The 18,058-nt window shown below is 41.2% G+C and overlaps 2 protein-coding genes across 2 annotated transcripts; one reads left to right on the forward strand and one right to left on the reverse strand.

The window, feature by feature from the left end:
* The first annotated feature begins 498 nt into the window (after window positions 1-498).
* Window positions 499-1,031, forward strand: LOC131232626 (calcium-binding protein KIC-like). The gene has a single exon (XM_058228995.1). The coding sequence runs from the start codon at window positions 591-593 to the stop codon at window positions 975-977; it is 387 nt and encodes a 128-aa protein (XP_058084978.1). The 5' UTR covers window positions 499-590; the 3' UTR covers window positions 978-1,031.
* Window positions 1,032-2,449: 1,418 nt separating this feature from the next.
* Window positions 2,450-9,425, reverse strand: LOC131232524 (serine/arginine-rich splicing factor RS31-like). Its single transcript, XM_058228816.1, has 5 exons — window positions 9,168-9,425; window positions 6,444-6,556; window positions 5,561-5,793; window positions 2,810-3,076; window positions 2,450-2,675 (listed from the first exon to the last, which is right to left on the reverse strand). The coding sequence occupies exons 1-5, from the start codon at window positions 9,271-9,273 to the stop codon at window positions 2,645-2,647; spliced, it is 750 nt and encodes a 249-aa protein (XP_058084799.1). The 5' UTR covers window positions 9,274-9,425; the 3' UTR covers window positions 2,450-2,644.
* Between the last annotated feature and the right edge of the window lie 8,633 nt (window positions 9,426-18,058).

Genomic DNA, 18,058 nt, shown 5'->3' on the forward strand with positions numbered 1-18,058 from the left:
TACAACCGTTAAAAGAAATGGAAAGAAAAAAATAATAGTCCGAGAGACTACGCAAAAAAGTACTCTTGCTGGCGGGGTCTTCACTGCACAACGACAAATCACGTTCTCAGCATATTCTCGGTGCGGATCGGGAGATATTTATATTTCGACGTTTTTCTCGCGATATTATCTGGAAGAACTCGCAGAAAATAAAATATTGAAAGATAGTTATTATGTATGTATTCATAAATAATTTTAAATTTTGGAATTAATTTAAACTTTTGAATATTTTTCGCTAAAATAGTGATATGTTAGAGCTGAAAACACGAAAAGATAAAAACCGCGGAGTTTTGAAAATCCCGCGATATTCACACGTAAATATCGTATGATGACTTTTCCATTCATATTAGTAGGACGGGACCTCCACTATCCATCACACAAGACGAACAGATGTGACTGAGGGGCGTGGACCCGGCGCTTGAGGAGTATAACATCAAGTAGTTCCGCGGACTACTGAAACAGTTTATGAACAACTACAGCCCCCATAAACGTTTTATAAAGGATTGTTTGTTGTGTTGAGAAGCAGCAACAAAAAAAAAAAGGAAAGAAAAATGGCTGATGGAGGAAGAAAGAAGAATGAAACAGAGTATGAGGATCTGTTGCCAGCAATGGCAGAGAAGCTGGAAGCAGACGCCTTCGTATCGGAGCTGTGTGGTGGTTTCAGGCTTCTGGCGGAGCCAGCGACTGGTTTGATAACATCAGAGAGCCTGAAGAGGAATTCAGCAGTTCTGGGGATGGAAGGGATGAGTAAAGAAGATGCAGAGGCGATGGTGAGAGAAGGCGATCTTGACGGCGATGGGGCACTCAACGAGACCGAATTCTGCATATTGATGGTGAGATTGAGCCCGGGCATGATGGAGGAGGCGGAGGCATGGCTCGAGAAGGCCATCCACCAGGAGCTGCAATCTTCTGTTAAGTGTACAAGAATTTCGAAATGAAAATGAAAATGGTCTCTGCTCTTCCTTCAACTATAAAATCCTATGGTTGTTTTACTCTCTCTCTCTCTCTCTCTCTCTCTCTCTCTCTCTCGCCAACATAAACATTTCTAACACGAAAACGGTAGGCACTGCCACCACATCCCATTAAAACAATGCAGAGCCGACGGTGTAGGTATATAGAGATGGTGGACCACCTGGTCAGTAGATCAGCCTGATTTTTGAAAAGGTTGACCTTTCACGGTGAGGCCTACCATTTTCATTGTAGGGATGATCTAATTCTACCAAGACCATCTACCAATCCAGCCCATGTACACCCCTAGTCGCAAAAACCATCTTGGAGGCTCGTCTCTCCTGCATCTCCACCATTCACACGGTGCATCGTATGCTGTTCACGGAATTGTAACCGTTCATCCGAGGAAATGACTTTCAGCCTTTCAAAAAAAAAAAAAAAAAGGGTTAGGGCACCACATGGGAGAAAGCAAGATATGAAACAGCCCATCCATCAGGTCCGCTGCCTCGCATTCACCATGGGGTAAATCCAAATTTCAGGTAGGAACAGTTGGAATGGAGAAACACCGATCATTATGTGGGGCTCCTGTAATTGGAACACCCTGGAATCTGAATCAGATGATTAATGGAATCAATGCAAAATTAGAATCCTGAATTGTGGTTGGATGCCTGCAATTAGTATGCATTAAGTAAATCAGTTTCAATACCCCAAATTAGTACGCGTGGCATTGGATATAATAATTGTAATAATCTCACAGCGTTTCTGGCTTCTGCATCGGATTGAGGATTCTAATTCATACTATTTTTGTTACATTCCATTCCACTTCACATTGATTTTACCATCAACCAAACGAACCCTAAATGTAATGCTAGTTGAAAATTCACGTCGGTTATCATAACACGTGAATTTAAACATTTAAGGAATGATTTCAACGATTCCCTGTGATGTGGCCCACCTGTGTTTCAATCTTCCATGTTTTTGGACTCCTGATAGGTGAGATGGATCACACTCATCAATTTGTAAGCCAGCATTAGGGGTAGGCACGCCCACCCTATACCAGGCGGGCCCACATTTTCAATTAAATAAATAAAGTTTAGACCGTTCATCAGTTATGCAAAAACAGCAAGCCCCGCAACATAAGAAATAAATAATAATAATAATAATAAAACCAGGTTTTTAGAATACTAGCCCTTTTAATGGGTGGCTCAAGAAATAGATAGCTAAGATAAAGCACGTGATACATGAGCAAACAGTATGGGGATGTTCAAGGTAAGTATTCTAATCCACGTTTTTCTCGGCGGTCCATGGCCCCAACAGGCCAAACAGTTATAAAATAAAAAGATAGTTAACCTAAAAAGAAGGAAAAAAAAAAAAAGGGCTGGGCACATGCCTCTCAAAATCCAAGATACTACTGCATTGACCAAATCAACAAGCTCACATACTGCTTTTTTTTTTTTGTTAATGGAAGTTAAATGCTCATATAGGCAAAACCAACTTAAAGAGCTCCATAAAAAGCCTAGTGTAGGCCCACAGAAAAGAGTCACCATGTACAAGTCCTCACTATCCACCTGACAAACCAAAAAAAAAAAAAAAACATTTTAAAAAAAAGACACATTTAGCTGCTTTGAGTCCTAGTACTGCGCCTTCAGAACCCATTTCACGACCTTGACCTTCGGGCAGGTGATCGGCTGTTCATCCAAAGAATCAGTAAGTAGCAGTCCACAAGAACAGAAGAAATCATTCACAATTGTCTGAATAAGATACAAGGGACTAATGACAATAGCATTGTAGGGTCGTTTATAGGGGTTCTCGCCTTCCTCACCTCCTGTATCTGCCATAGTCAGGACTGCGGTTCCGGTCATAAGCTGGTCCATTGTATCTATCATAAATAGGACTGCGGGCTCGCCCATAATCAGGACTGGGACGAGTAGGGCCTCTGCGGTAAACCGGACTTACAGAACGGCCATATGGACTATCCCCTCGCCTCCCATATCCTCCACCACCTCTTCGGGGGCTGTCACGCCTGTCACCACGCTCGCCATCATCCCTGAGAGCGTATTCAACAGACACCACCCTGTCTAGAATCTTGCTGTGAGATAAAGAAGGAAAACACTTCAGTTGATGCTAATACACTTCTCTATATACATCAAAACCAAACAATGAAGTGACATTTTTTGTTGTTAGCTTGTTAGTACACCCCACTGGGGAATCAATACCAAGACCTCAACGTTGAAGCAAGGTTATCTTCCTAAGTCTACCACTTGAGCAATGGCTGGGTATGTAACAACGAAGTGAGATGGGTATGTGCTCGTGCAACTAATTCAAAGCAACATATGGGCAGATTTTAGCCAATAAAGCAACCTATGCCATTTTTTAAAAAAAATAAAAAAAATATTAACTGTATGACACCCAACTCCAGAAAATTCAAAACAGCAAAATCTCCAACCGATTTTATAATAATAATAATAATGATGAGACAACAACAACAATAATAAATAGGATTTTGCTAATGTCCCCAAAGCTTGACTGAAATGTTGGACCCCCAATCATCAATCGGACTGTTCATTCAGTAGTACCATTGGGACAAGGGCACGGTGCAAGAATCATGCCAATCGGATTACCCCAACCTTACGAATTAGGCCAATTTGTTATGTCCATCTGTTCTTTACAGAGCCATCAATCACATTGTTATATCATCAAAAGGTGCTACTTTGGAATCATAATCATTATTATACAGTGGGATCCATAGGATGGATGGTTCAAGATGATGATTGGACATATTTTGTTTACCCACTCAATCTTGAGCACCATTTTCCGTGCTAATCAGATGCTTGTCCCCAGTTATATGAAAGAATGGACAGTTCAAACCAGTGATTGAGCATCTCCTGTGTCATTTAAAAGGTTTGGGGACATTGCTACCATTCCCATGAAGGAGTGAATGTTAGCAAAATACTAACAGTTCCACTATATTATAGTCCACCATGATGTTATGATGTGCACTCCAGCCACGTGGAACCAAAATTCAGGCTAATCCATGGCTCGAGTGGGCCACACGAACAGGAACAATTAATAGTGACTGACCACCCTGGATTCTCATACAAGACCCACCATGCTGTGTATATGCCAACCAATCCATTGACAAGAAACATCTGCAAAAGAAAATGGCACACAAAAAATCCCAGCTATTCTGAAGTTTGGAGGAGCCCCAGCACAACTCAATGCTGGGCATCCCCTCCCAACATTTCCTTAGATCATGGATTGGCTTATTTTTGGGGCCATGGCTAAATAAGGCACAACACACAACCCGTTTGCACTAAAATAATTATCGTGCAAAAGTGTGCCCTAGATAATATCCCATAAATTTTTATAGTGCAAATGTTTTTCATAATTATTATAGTGCAAACGGGTTGTGTGGGCCCCACCGTGATGCATTCATGACTTCTACTTCAACCATCATGCACACCATATTTCTTTTGGTCATGAGCGTTAGAGCTGGATTTTGACACCCTGCAAGCAGCTCACCGAAGGCTGAACAAAAATTCTTGGTAGCCATGACTTCTCAAGTGGAAAATCACAACTCCAGGAAACATACAGTCTAAGGTAAGTTTCAGAAATCCAAAAAGCTACCCCATTGCTAGACATGAGGGCCTACATTGAGGTTTTTTTAGAAACCCGATTACACAAGACTCTACTGCAATATCAATTCAACCAATAGGCTTCGAGACAATTTACACTATTCGATAAAAACTTACTACCCTATCAACAGCCAATAGAATTAGGAAAAACAGGCAGTGATGTGATCCTCTTTAATTAATTGCTATGCATGGATTCAACGATGATGTATTGGGATTAGGCCATCGGTTCCAATGCTCATCCAAACACTTCCCTGCCGCCAAGTCCCTTGGGATGATGGTCCACACGTGAGGACCGGCTTTGGTCATGGCTACTTGTAGTTGGCCTACCAATAGATCAAGTTTTGAATTAGGACCTGTTGGGCCCATCTTCCAGTGCATGCAGGACATCCACTCTGAATCGTTCAACAGTCTTGATTGGTGCATCAATTGGAACCATTTCTGTCCAGACCCATGTTCCAACGGGTAAATATAAGGCGAACCCACTCTGAAGTAGGCCTGTGGGGCCCACAGTTGACAGCTTTTTTAATCCACCAGGATCTTAGGCGGTGATCAGGCTTGGGATTCCATGTGAACTTGGGCTTCTGAATGATCCAATCACATGCCTTCGGAAAATCAAACGAAGAACTCAATCCAGATGCTGCCTGCATCAGAGTGCCATCTCAAGTGTTCCCTATGGTGTGGCCCATGTGCGTCATGAATTGGCATGAATTTTGGACCCATGGCCAAACATGGGAAGGCATGCATGATGGCCCATGGAGCGGATGTCAGCATCGCATAATCGTGGGGCCCACAGAGGCCATTTGCACTTTCATTATATAGTTGAAGTTGTGATCACTAGCAAAGAATCATTAATCCTATATCCCAATGGTTACAATCCAAATTTACAGCTGAATATTCATTTTTATTTTTTTAAAAAAGGGAGAATCATTGATACTAACCTCATGTGAGTGCACTCCAGGGCCTTTGTGGCCTCTTCTTGTGTTTCAAACTGGACAAATGCAAAGTTTCTCCGAATTCGTACGTGTAAAATCTTCCCAAAAGGTTCAAAGTGCCTCTCAATATCACGAATCCTTGTATGGATTGGATCAAAGTTTATCACAAACAGTGTTTTAGAAGGCCTCGTGTTTGCCACAGCCCTGGACCCCTCGCGACGCGACCCTCGGTCACCTTGCTGAAAGAGAACAGTCCATAAGAACAGATCAAAAACACATGATTTTAGACATTTAGCCAGTTGGTTAAGGCACAGGGTCACAACTTTCAACAAAGGCATAGGCTCGGTGCCAAAAGGGCACAACCAGTTGCACCAAACGAGAGAACCTACAGTGCAGCAACTTTTGTGACCCTTTCTTTGGACTCACTGACAGAAAAATCATTGATTTGCATATTTATCTAGTCCAACTCCAACCCACTCTTCAGGATGCATAGATTGCAAAGATCAGGAGCACCAGATACCCAATCAATTCATGAAAAAGAGGGAGTCTAAATCCGTTATAGGCACACCTTGGACTGCCAACTGAATCAGGAACACTTGCTCAAGGCCAACAACAGCTGGTTGTTGGCCATCAAATAAGTGTGAATTTTTGCATTATTACACATAAAGAAGACTGGACCAAACTGGATTGTCTGGATAGTTGATTAAACTGTCCACATCCAACAACAACTGTAACAGCATTAGCTGCACTATAAGTTCAGGTGCATTTAGTTGCAGTGGCTCGCGTGTAAACACAAGCACACAGAGATATCAACTACCAACTACGGTAGACAATATGTGCATGAAGGGGAAATGGAATTTAGTAATAAAGGCTGAACAAAGAAAGTTACCCTTGACCACTCCACCGAGAGCCTGCGTTTACCATAACCAAAAGGGGTATCATCAAGACCCCTAATGGCGTCTTCAGCATCACGCTCATCGTCAAAATAAACAAAGGCAAACCCTGCAACACCATTTACAAAACATAGGTAACAATAAAGGAAGTGCTCAACATCATTTCAATTGACCATGTATTAGTAATGACAGTCAAATCAGGCTTATTTTCTGGTGAGCTCAAGAATACAACACCTGCAGAAATTTGAAGGCCTGATGCACGTGACGATGGATGTGAAAAATGTAGGCCTTGAATGATGAACTAAATCATTATGTCACAAAAGATAAATCCAGAGCCAGAACAGAGAAGACAAGCATGCTTCACCCTTCATAGAGTAAACGTGTAGTACGCATGCCATGACGATTTGATTCCTCAATATGATACTTGCAGAATGGAAACTTGGGGCAGTGTAGAAATGAGTGACGGATCATCACATGGAGGAAATGGAGAATGCCTTTGGTCACCAAGCATGCTTCGCCATTCGCAGAGGACACGTGCAGTAGGCATGGCATGATGATTCGATTCCTCAATCTCATACTGCTAAATGGCAACTTTTGGACGATGCAGAGTGAGGAACGGATGTTGTGTGAAAAAATGAAGAATGCCATTTGTGACTGAGCATGCTTCGCTGTTCATAGAGCGACCTGGAGCAGGCACGACATGATAATTCGATTCCTCAATGTGATACTCTGTAAAATGGCAACTTTGGACAACGAAGGGATGATGGCGGTTGTTCTTGTGAAGGAAATGCAGAATGTCATTTTGGAATTGAAGGAGCAGGTGTTCTGGCAGGAAGGTTTCCTTTGACATGGAAGGTAATTGTACAGGAGTTGGTGAGCCCAGATAGACTCAGTCCTTTACTACTTCCTGCGTCAAAACAAACATTTAAATACAACGTTCTTCTTTTTCTTTTTCCTCGCTTATGCAGATATTGTAATTTTCTGTCACCATATTTTGTTCTACATCAGGAAACGGATAGAACAAAGTGTTGGTGATTTTCCTGCTGTGAAAACCAGAGACAAGTCAACTTGAGACTCAACCAGCTGAAGTTTAATTTTGTACATGTTTAAATGCAAGCCAGCTTCTTCTTCTTCTTTTCTTTTTCTTTTCTTTTCTTTTTTCTTTTTTTTTCTTTTTTTTTGGTTTTGGTTTGATAGCCAAGGTATTCCATAACAGTAACAGTGGCCATAACTGCCAATGCCATTAGCATCATGATACAGACCACAATGGCAATTTTTAACCACTGTTACATTATGTAACTGTTTTGGAATACCTTTACTAAACTTCATTAAAAACAAAGCATTAAGCTAGGGAAACAAACTCCCTCTACAACAAAAAAAACAGACAGCCAAAAAGCCTCATTTGCCAATGGTTGGCTACTGAATTAGCCTCTCTCCCAACTTGGATAAACAAATGCTTACCCCAGAAGTGAGAGAGCTAATTTGGCCAAGTTATTTAAAACATGTTCATTCAGACCATATCTTTTATAAGCAGGCAAACACAAGAACAGATCTTCACAAGTGAATTTCCTTTTCCTGCTATGGAGCATTCTCTTGGAATTGTAATAGAAGGTGCATCTGGAAGGGAGAGTGAGTTAAAAGTAGACCAATTTGAACAGACAACAACCTTGATAAATATGAAAATGATTACTCACCCCAAAATACCTCTACAAGTTAACTGTGGAAAATAGAAGTTTCAAGGCACATTTATTCAAAATTCATTTAAAGAAACAGAACTGGAATTAACCCAATTTAGAAATCATTCACCAGTTACCAACTCATTCGGTACAAGGGGCTTACCAGCCACATATAAAGATCAGTCAGTTCAATGTGGTTGATGCACCACCATCGAATTGACTTGCAATAATTAATTCAATATGGATCAAGGAAAAAAACAATTTCAGTTCACCATCACCACCGAAACCGGGTTGTATCACCCCCGATCATGCCGTTTCGATCCAATACAGGCTGATCCAACTGTATGGTTGATGGATGAAACTGGTATGAATCGGGCTGCAACACATAATGGTTTCAGACGGTACTTTAAACCTTGGTATGGATGCTACGGATGTAAATCTCAATTTGGTCATTTCCATGATATTGAGATAAATTATTCCAATCCAACCCAACAGCACATCTAAACACAGCCTACTCAACCAATTCAACATTCAACAAAAGCATTCGTTTTAACTTGGAATAACGAAGCTAGAATCCAGAATTGACCCCTCCAGGAATGGCACACAGCCCCCCAAAATTGCCCTGATCGGATGGTAACAGCCATCCAATTTCCAAAATATAAAATCTGTATGGCCCACTTGCGAACATAACAGACCGCTGGACTTATGGTTCTAACTACAAACAAATGGGCTGAGAACAACCATCCAAGTAATGCTTAAATATAATAAGCACCCACTGCGCAGGCCCTTGATTGGGACAGCTAATAATAAAACGATGTGGGAAGGACTCCTCCTATTCAACAGTCATTGGTGATCATAGGTGGGCCCACATGGGCTCCACAGAGGAATAAAAAACGGATCATTGTCCCACTCTATACAATCTTTTCAATAAATGAAATTTACACTATCAGATTTCAATCCCATGGCTGAGAGAGAAAGAGAGGTAAAACAAATCCAAATATCAGACTAGATCGAAAAAGGGAATGGAGATAAAGAGAAAGATACCAGATTTCATGTCGATGCGGTCGACCCTGCCGTATCTGGAGAAGAGCCGCTCCAAATCGGAGTGGCGTGTCTCGCCATCGAAATTACCACAGAAAACTGGCTTCATCCTTCCAAAAGAAAAGGACGGAAAATCTGATTATTATACGAAGAAGATTGAAAAGTAACGGGTGGAAACCCTAACCCTAAGGCGAGGAAAAGGGAAGAAGCAGTTTCTTTGAAAACCCTAACTCATAAAAGGGAAATGGGCCAGAGGGCGGAACGGATGGGGCCGTTTAAATAGGAAGCGGATGGCCTATGACCTCGGACACATATACATATACCTGTGCCTGGGGCTATGTGGGACCCACAGATATGTCCGTGACAAATCCACTCCGTCCATCTGTTTTTAAAGATCACAATAGGAGTGCAATCTAAAAATCAGGCAGATCCAAAACTCAGGTGGGCCATACCAAAGAAACAGTGGGAACGGAAACGTCCACCATTGAAACCTTCCTGGAGCTGACCATGATGTTTATATTCCATCCAAACCGTTCATAAGGTTATTACTACTCAGATAAACTGTAGGCACCAGTATCATCCGGATACAAAATTTCCGTCACCCCTGGCCCACATGAGTCTTTGATCTGTCTGATTTTTAGATTCATGTGCTATTGTGATACTGCAAAACAGATGTACGGAATGGATTTATCATAGACATTTCTGTGAGCCCCACACATCTCTAGAGCATGAATATTTTTGTGCCCAGGATCACTGGAGATGAGATATATCTCTATCCGGGGCTGTGTATGGTCCACAGAGATGGACATGACAAAGTCACTCCGTCCATCTGTTTTGAACGACCATTATAAGACAGGATTTTAAAACTCAGGCAGATCCAAAACTTATGTGGGACTGAACAAAACGGTTAGAACAGCAACGCCCACCGTTGAAACCTATCTAGAGCTAACCATGATGTTTATATGCCATCCAAACCGCTCGTAGAATCATTACCACTTAGATAAACATCGTGAACAAATATCATCCTGATATAAAACTTCGGTTACCGTCGAGTGTCCAATCTCCACTGTTTCCTATGGTACGGATAATATGAGTTTTGGATTTGCCTAATTTTTTAAATCTTGTTGTAATGTGGTCTTTGAAAATAGATGGACGGAATGTATTTGTAACCGACATCTCTATGGCCCCGGGGCCTCGGGCAATCTGCTCCCATTTGCATAGCGCTGGTTACTTTGATGCTCTGGCGTAACATGGTCATACTCAGAGGCTATTGTATTTGCATCCGTATTACATTTATAATTCAAATTGAACTTTACAAATCATCATCGAAACAGAAAAAGATAAGTCCTAAACCCATAAATAAAACTTTGTTTGTTGAATTGTAGCCGTTGATTATTTTTGTGGACATTAGATATTAACTGATGATGGATTAAGATTTAATTCATCGCATCAGTATAATTATTTTCGTATATTATATGGACGTTTTCTTTTAGTTAGATATATGTCAGGAATATTTTGAGTGACATGCATATCACCTGTGAAATCTAATTGAAAGAATCAAAACCATTCATTAGGTTAAGGTTTCTTCATGTGCAAACAAATCTAATTGAAAGAATCATATTTTGAGTGACCTATCTAGAAGGGTTGCCCCACGATGAAGCTGGGATGCCTGAAAAGTCAAACAAATCCAAACACCATGTGGGCCGCTTTTAGATGGTTGTCCATTATTTTATACAATGTGCCAGCCTTTTTTTCCCAATTCAACATGAGCATAAGGTAAACCATTAACCAAAAATAGGCACCTACAATAATCTACTTAGCCATTTGATAGAAAACAATGGACATCTACCTAAAAATCTCTAAGTTCCCATGATGGGCCACATAGGTTAGATGGGTCTAAATTTTGAGGCATCCCACTTTAAAGGTTTGGTGACCTGTCTAGTTGGGTTCAATCTCATACATACACCATGGTAAAGGCCTATAACTTCATATGGTCTTGTATAATGATTGGAGGCAGTGTGATTTTTGAGACATCCTGCTATGAAGATAAGGTGCCGATGCCTCGTGTATATGTATACACATGGTAAAGAACTCTAGTTTTGTATGGTGGCTCACATGATGGTTGAATGGGTCTGATTTTTGGGGCATATTATTTTCAAGGTTTGGGGACCTTTTTGGAGAGGTTCAATGCCACACACCATTGTGGGCTCAGCCTGCAATCTTTGTAGAACAAGCTTATTCTATAAATGTGACACAGGAAAAGGCCTCATTACTAACTTCTTATATGAGGAAAGACCAAAATTCTTTTACTATGATCCAATATGGGGTATTTCTAGGCACCCACCATCCACTAATAGGCCATAAACATTAAGGACTGTTAGTGGTTGCTAGGACATGGATTGATTGCAACCTGTGGAGATTCTTATTGCCTTAAGCTCTATGAGGCCCACCATGATGTATATATATTTCTATACACTTGGTCAATTCATTTCATCGGCAAGATGACATGAGGTTTTAACCATAAGTGCCTTTATCCCCACTGTTTTGAATGGTGCGAGCCACTAGAGCTTTGGATCCACTTCATCTTTGGGCTCATGTCCTAAAATAATCCCGCCAAGCCATCTTTGTCCCCATTTCTAGTGACATGTGCATATCTCTCAATGTGTAACTTTATAAGCCACACGTCCCAACACACATGAGCCATGTATATTTCTATGAAGATAAATGTGTAAAAAGAGTTTTGATCTCCTCATACTTGGGGCCGTTTATTAGCATGTATTATACTGTAGAATTGTCTTATTAAAAGATTCAATCCGGCTTCATTCAGCCTGTTTTTATGTTCCATCGAAGTTGTAACTTATATAGATTTATTTATCAAACATTTGGGCAAAGATTCATTTCACATAATATAATTCTAAGTTGAGTGTTCATAATCCTCACTTTCCAACTTTAGGGAAAGTATTAGCATGTATTATATTATAGACTTCTATTAAAAAAAATAATTCATAACCATATATTTTTTTACTAAATTGTGGTTGACTGGACTAGTGGGTTGACCTAATTCTTGGTATAGGGAATCTACAAAGTGGTACCTCTTTGATGGACGGCTTGGATTAACTTCATCGCGAGTGGATCATTATGAGATGGGCAAGTTGAAACCATCTACCGTCTGTTTACAGGTCCACATCAAAAATGTCTTTCACGTGGGCATGTGGGTGATGAAGCTTTCTCCTTTCCTGCGCCCTCATTGGCGATCTTATACACGACCAGGGGTGTAATTTCAGAATCGTTTTTGCTTGGAAAGGGTTTAGGGAGGGCAGTTTAATTTTGACTTCAAAAGAGGGAGTAACGTGTAATTAAAATTTTCGTAGGGCGGTAGGAAGAGTTTTGAAAATTGGTAGGGAGCTTAGGTGAAAGCATATGATCCGATCCAATGGATCGATTTGTGCCACTTTGGTGATTGTGTGCTTGGGTGCCCATCAACGTGGCTCTTGGAAACCATGCTTGATTTAAGTCGGGGCCATGGATGGATGGCTATGATTCATTTTGATGGATCACGTTACGGTTGGCAATGCATTGGGTTGACCCACGAATCAATTGGCCCGACATGCTCCTAAGCTGGGTTCTGGCCAAGTTAAGTTGGGCTGTGGGTTGGGCTCGGATAAAAAACCTAGCCCATTTATCTAGATAGATTGGGATAAGGTTCAGCCCAACCTAACCCAACAGGTTTCTCAATTCAACATGGCATAATTTTTATCCATTTGAAGTCACGGGAGCACCGGAGCAGCCAATGCATGCCACCAAGGCAAAATTATGCATGAAGGGACGGGAACCACATATACTTAGAATCCTAGGTCAGGTCGGGCTCGACTCAACCCAATTGCAATAAATAGGGATGATTGGATCATGCTTAGGCTTTAACTGGGTCAGGTTGGGTTATAAGAAAATGGGCTGCAGGTTAGGTTAGGGCTAGACTTCTCAGCATGTTTATTAAATGAGTTGAAATTAAGCTGGTTGTTAGAGTAAATCGGCTCTATATTACACCACGACGATGTAAACTTGAGACAACTAACTCAGATCAAAAGATATTCAGATCTAAACTATCGCCAATCTGTACGCTCTTCCGAAGCATAATAAATAAAGATAGAACAATAAAATAAACATATAACCAAACCAAACTCGAGACAACTAACTCAGATCAAAAGATATTCAGATCTAAACTATCGCCAATTTGTACACTCTTCCGAAGCATAATAAATAAAGATAGAACAATAAAATAAACATATAACCAAACCAAAAGCGAGCAATCACAAACACAATAATTTTTTACATGAAAACCCTAGCAGGGAAAAATCATGGCACAAAACAACAAAGATCTCAACTATAATCAAAACTTTAGAGTACATCACTCACATTCTTTGATTACAGGATTGATTGATCTCCCTTGGACACTAAAGATCCATTAAGAATATCCCTTCTCAAGCCCTTACAAGTAGGGTGGTACACGAGCTAAATTAGATCGAAAAGCTCCCTCAACTTGGCTCGATCTAGCTTGGCTTGAACAACAACTCGAGGCAAACTAAGCTTCATATGACTCAGTTCATTTTGAAAATGTGCTGATTTCGAGCATAATAGAGCTTAACTCGGCTCAACTCGACTCGAATATTATATATATATATATATATATATATATATATATATATAAAACTTAAACCTACCCTACCTGCCCGTCCATTTGTTATCCTTTTCCTTCCTCATCCAACCCTCCGCTCCTCTCTCCCTCTCTTGCGCCTGAGCTCCACACTCTCTCTCTCTCTCTCTCTCTCTCTCTCTCTCTCTCTCTCTCTCTCTCTGCACCAACAACAAGGTACTTATATAACTCTATCTAATATTATATATATTATTAATTGAATATCTGATTTTGGGGTTGGGTTGGGTGTGAGTTGGGTGAGATGGGTGTTGAAGGTCAAATATTGCATATTAGACCCCAGTTATTACCTGATTTTACGAACATGATAATGTTTAACACCTTATTTTAGTCGTATTTGTGTTACAAGGTGAATTTAGGAGCCTAAACTGAAAAAATGGTACTAAAAGTATAGATTTAACGCTCATAAATCACCAAGGCAAGGGACGGACTCTAGGGGGGCTGAGATCAAATAATTTACATGTCAGGGATCCGAGAAAATCACGTCACTCACGTTAAACGAGCCTGAAAATCATCCAGAATGCAATATCATAGGGTTCCCACCATCCGTTCAGTTCGGAACTTTATATTTGACCTGAGGACCATAAATTAACCATACACGTCGAATTTCAGCCATTGGATCCCTATGGAAGTAGTCCAACGGACAGATCAGCTACCAAAATCTTATTTTGGGGCCCGCCTGATATCTAGAGATGCTTCAAATTCGGTCTTAACCAATTAAACAGGGTGACAAAATGGATGGACGGAGCGGATTCCTCATTTGCATCACAATGGACCCCACTTAAGGGAGTGCACGTGCATAGTGTGCATCCTCCAGCCAAGCACCAAAATTTAAGAAATCGGTCAGCGTGTGCTAACCAATACTTCTTTAAAAAAAATTTTAAATGCTCCAGCGTCTTTACACCAATTGGCCAGTTTTGGCCAGTGGGCCCCACTCGTTGCCCATAGTGATGATCAAAGTCGTCCATTGTGTCCAGAAGGGGGGGGAGGGCGTGACCATCGCCAAGGTAGAATTTTGACCCCATGCAAACGTACACACGTGGATTGCCACAAAACATAAAATGAATGACGAGTTGGTTTGATACAGTGGACCGCACCAAAACTCGATAAAAACTACTCCTTCCCGACTGGTTTTTCGTCAGGAATCCAATGAACTGGGTGAATTTTTCCTAAAACACCACTGTGGGGCCCACCAATCATCAGCACAAGCTGATTTTTGCACACCCTGCATCCGTGAAATTCGGACGCTGTGGACCGTTCCATAATCGTGATCTTGGTCGGATGAGTGATCTAGATCATTCAAAACACTCCCAAGATGCGTCCACCCAATGCTAAGAAGGCCAAACAGAACAGATCACGCGCCCGGGCCGTGTGTTGTTGAAACTGGCTGCACTAGTCGGTTTTGCTGCGCACGTGAATTGCAGAGCTGCGTAAACGCTCTCCACCGACCGACCCAGCCACCGCCCATACTGCCTCTATAAAAGGAGACGTGAGAGAGAGAGTGGGGCATCCATTAGACGTGGGAGCATCTTGGACGAGTGGAGACGGCCGGACACTTCTTTTCCTTCTTCTTTCTTTGGTTCTTCTTTCCTTTAAACTTTAGTTAACCATGACTATGGCTAAGTAAACCTCTTAGTTAGGGTTAAGAGGTGAAGCTTGTAGTAAGATGGGAGACTTTTTGTTTATGCCTTTTAATTCATGTTTATTTTGAACTGATTTTGATCCTAGTTAGATTATAAAGAATGCCTTTAGTTTTTAATGGTTTGTTGTGACTTAAATTACAATAGATCTGCGATAGCTTTGAGCATATTCTTTTCATTATTATGATTATGAAGTTAGGAGGCCTTGTTATTCACCATCATCTCCTAGGCATGGTTGGATGATGGAACCCTTCCTAATGTTCATAACTCTCTCAGATAGATGTGCATTGGTTAGATTCTGTTGTTTGATTTGTCTCATGGGCATGGCCTTGTGATGGAATCAAGTCTAATTCTTATACCTCTTATCTATTGATGACTAGAGTAAAGGACATTCATAATTGTTTTTAATGAAGTATCTTCCATCTAGATGAGGATAAGACTCTGAATCCAATTGTGTTTGTGAATCAAGCATAAATCTCCCTAATTGCTACAAGTAAATCCTTGGCACCTTAGTTTCTCACCTTTGAATTTCACAAGTTTTAGTTAATTAAATTCACAATTATTCTCCTAAATTTTCTCTAGTTTAGATTACATCTTCGTCTAGTTCTAGTTCTGGTTACTTAGAGATTACGTACAAGGTTCAGTCCATGTGGATTCGACCTTGGTCTTACCGAGATTATTACTACATCACAACCCTATACTTGGGGTGTGAACATTGGGTCGGGTGGATGGGTTGAGTCAGGTGTGAGTTGGGTCGAGTTGCTGGGTTAAGTCGGGTGTGGGTTGAGAGTAGGCTTGACTCGACTCAACTCGATCCACTAGCTCACCTTGAGCTTGACTTGAAGGGTTTAGCAAATAAGCCAAGCTCCAATGGTAAGCTCGACGCCGAGCTCCAGCTGGAGGAGAGCACAAACAAGTAAGCCAAGCTTGCCCTACCTCGACTCGACTCGACTTAATGTATAGCCCTACTTACAGGTGTAGAACCCCTCTCCCTTAGTAAAACCCTTACCCCTTGAGAAAAAACACTCATACTAAGAAAGCCATAATATAAATCGAACTTAAATACCTTGATTTGCGCAAAATCGCTTAATTTGACGATCGCACCTTCGGTTGACTGACCTTTCAACAGAGAGTCATAGTTGACTGTTAATATTCCTCGGTCGACCGTGAATATCACAATGAGTTCTGGTCGACCCTAGAATTCAACGGTTGACTGAAATTTCCCTGTAAAATATAAGGCATCTTGCACATAATCTCCACCTTAATTTGCATTCTGCCAAGTCATCTTGAAAATTTTCCGTACAACCTCCACATAGAGTGTAGATTGCTCCTTACATCCCACCTAAAATCTGGTCGATCCTGCTTCACCTCTTGTGAGCCGCTAAGTACTTGCAATTAATGGAGAATAAGAGAATGCACTGTGGGCACCGATTAAGGCTAGAGACCCTCCGATGCCTAAGTTACTCTTATTGACTCACAATAGGTATAGTAGAACCGAGATATTTGTTGTGTACCTTTATCCATGACTGCGGGTGTATTTATAAGCTTTCTAGGTGGTCTGCGTATCTGAGTTGATTTGAGGGGCCCGTACTGGAGTCGGACTCTAACTTCAAGAATATCCTCAATCGGCATGATCCTCGACGAAGATCTTAGAGGGTAATCCTATCTTTAGATATTGTAAAGATATTTATATTCCGAGCTGGTGGTCGATATCCGAGGTCGAGATTAGTACCCAGGCTAATGTCGGTATTTGAGGTCAAGGTTGGTACCCGAGGCCGAGGTCGGTATCCGAGGTTGAGGTTGATACCTGAGGCCGAGGTCGTTATTTGAGGTTGAGGTTGGTACCCTAGGCTGATGCCGGTATTCAAGGTCAAGGTCATACCTGAGGTCGAGGTCATCTCTTGAAGTCAGCAAACAAGAACAACCTCCAAAGTCATTGGTTGGCACAAAAGAATGGAGTGATTTTCTTGCCCTCAAGTAATCCATAGTTATCGAGTATGGCTGCTCAGCTCATCTATCTCATACATTTGTTTTAGCATCATTTTACTTATAATAATGACCTATTTACTATATGGTATGTCATGTTAACCGCTTCAGCTTAAAAGCTCTTAGGCCGCCCTGTACGCAACCACATACTTCTCACCCTCTCCAATATTGTTTTGTTCATCCCCTCTGCTACTCCGTTCTATGGGGTTCATGGAGTTAAGAAGTACCTTGTGATGCATTGATATTTGTGAAATTCCATGAATCCTGCCTCTTTACAGTCCATACCATTGTCTAACCTGAGACACTTAACATGTCTTTCGATTTACTTCTCAACTTCCATCTTCCATTACTTGAACTTTACGAACACCTCAAACTTGTGTTTTATGAAGTAGACCCAAACCTTTCTCGAATAATCATCTATGAAGCTCATGAAGTATAGTGCACCTCTCTTAGACGGTACTATCACTGGCCCCCCAGACATCAAAATGAAAATAGTCAAGTGCCCCGCTACTAGTGTGTGTAGTAATATTGAACCTTCTCCTACACTGCTTGTCTAGGAT

The sequence above is a fragment of the Magnolia sinica genome, chromosome 18 (genome assembly GCF_029962835.1).
Source record: "Magnolia sinica isolate HGM2019 chromosome 18, MsV1, whole genome shotgun sequence".
In the NCBI taxonomy this organism is placed as follows: Eukaryota; Viridiplantae; Streptophyta; class Magnoliopsida; order Magnoliales; family Magnoliaceae; genus Magnolia; species Magnolia sinica.

Excerpts from the sequence above, each read along its gene's own strand:
- LOC131232524 (XM_058228816.1), bottom strand. The coding sequence starts at position 9,273 with ATGAAGCCAGTTTTCTGTGGTAATTTCGATGGCGAGACACGCCACTCC. Across the intron at positions 6,557-9,167 it reads CCGCATCGACATGAAATCTG|GGTTTGCCTTTGTTTATTTT; the intron begins GTATCTTTCTCT and ends ATGGTGTTGCAG. Across the intron at positions 2,676-2,809 it reads GACTATGGCAGATACAGGAG|CCGATCACCTGCCCGAAGGT; the intron begins GTGAGGAAGGCG and ends TTGGATGAACAG.
- LOC131232626 (XM_058228995.1), top strand. The coding sequence starts at position 591 with ATGGCTGATGGAGGAAGAAAGAAGAATGAAACAGAGTATGAGGATCTG.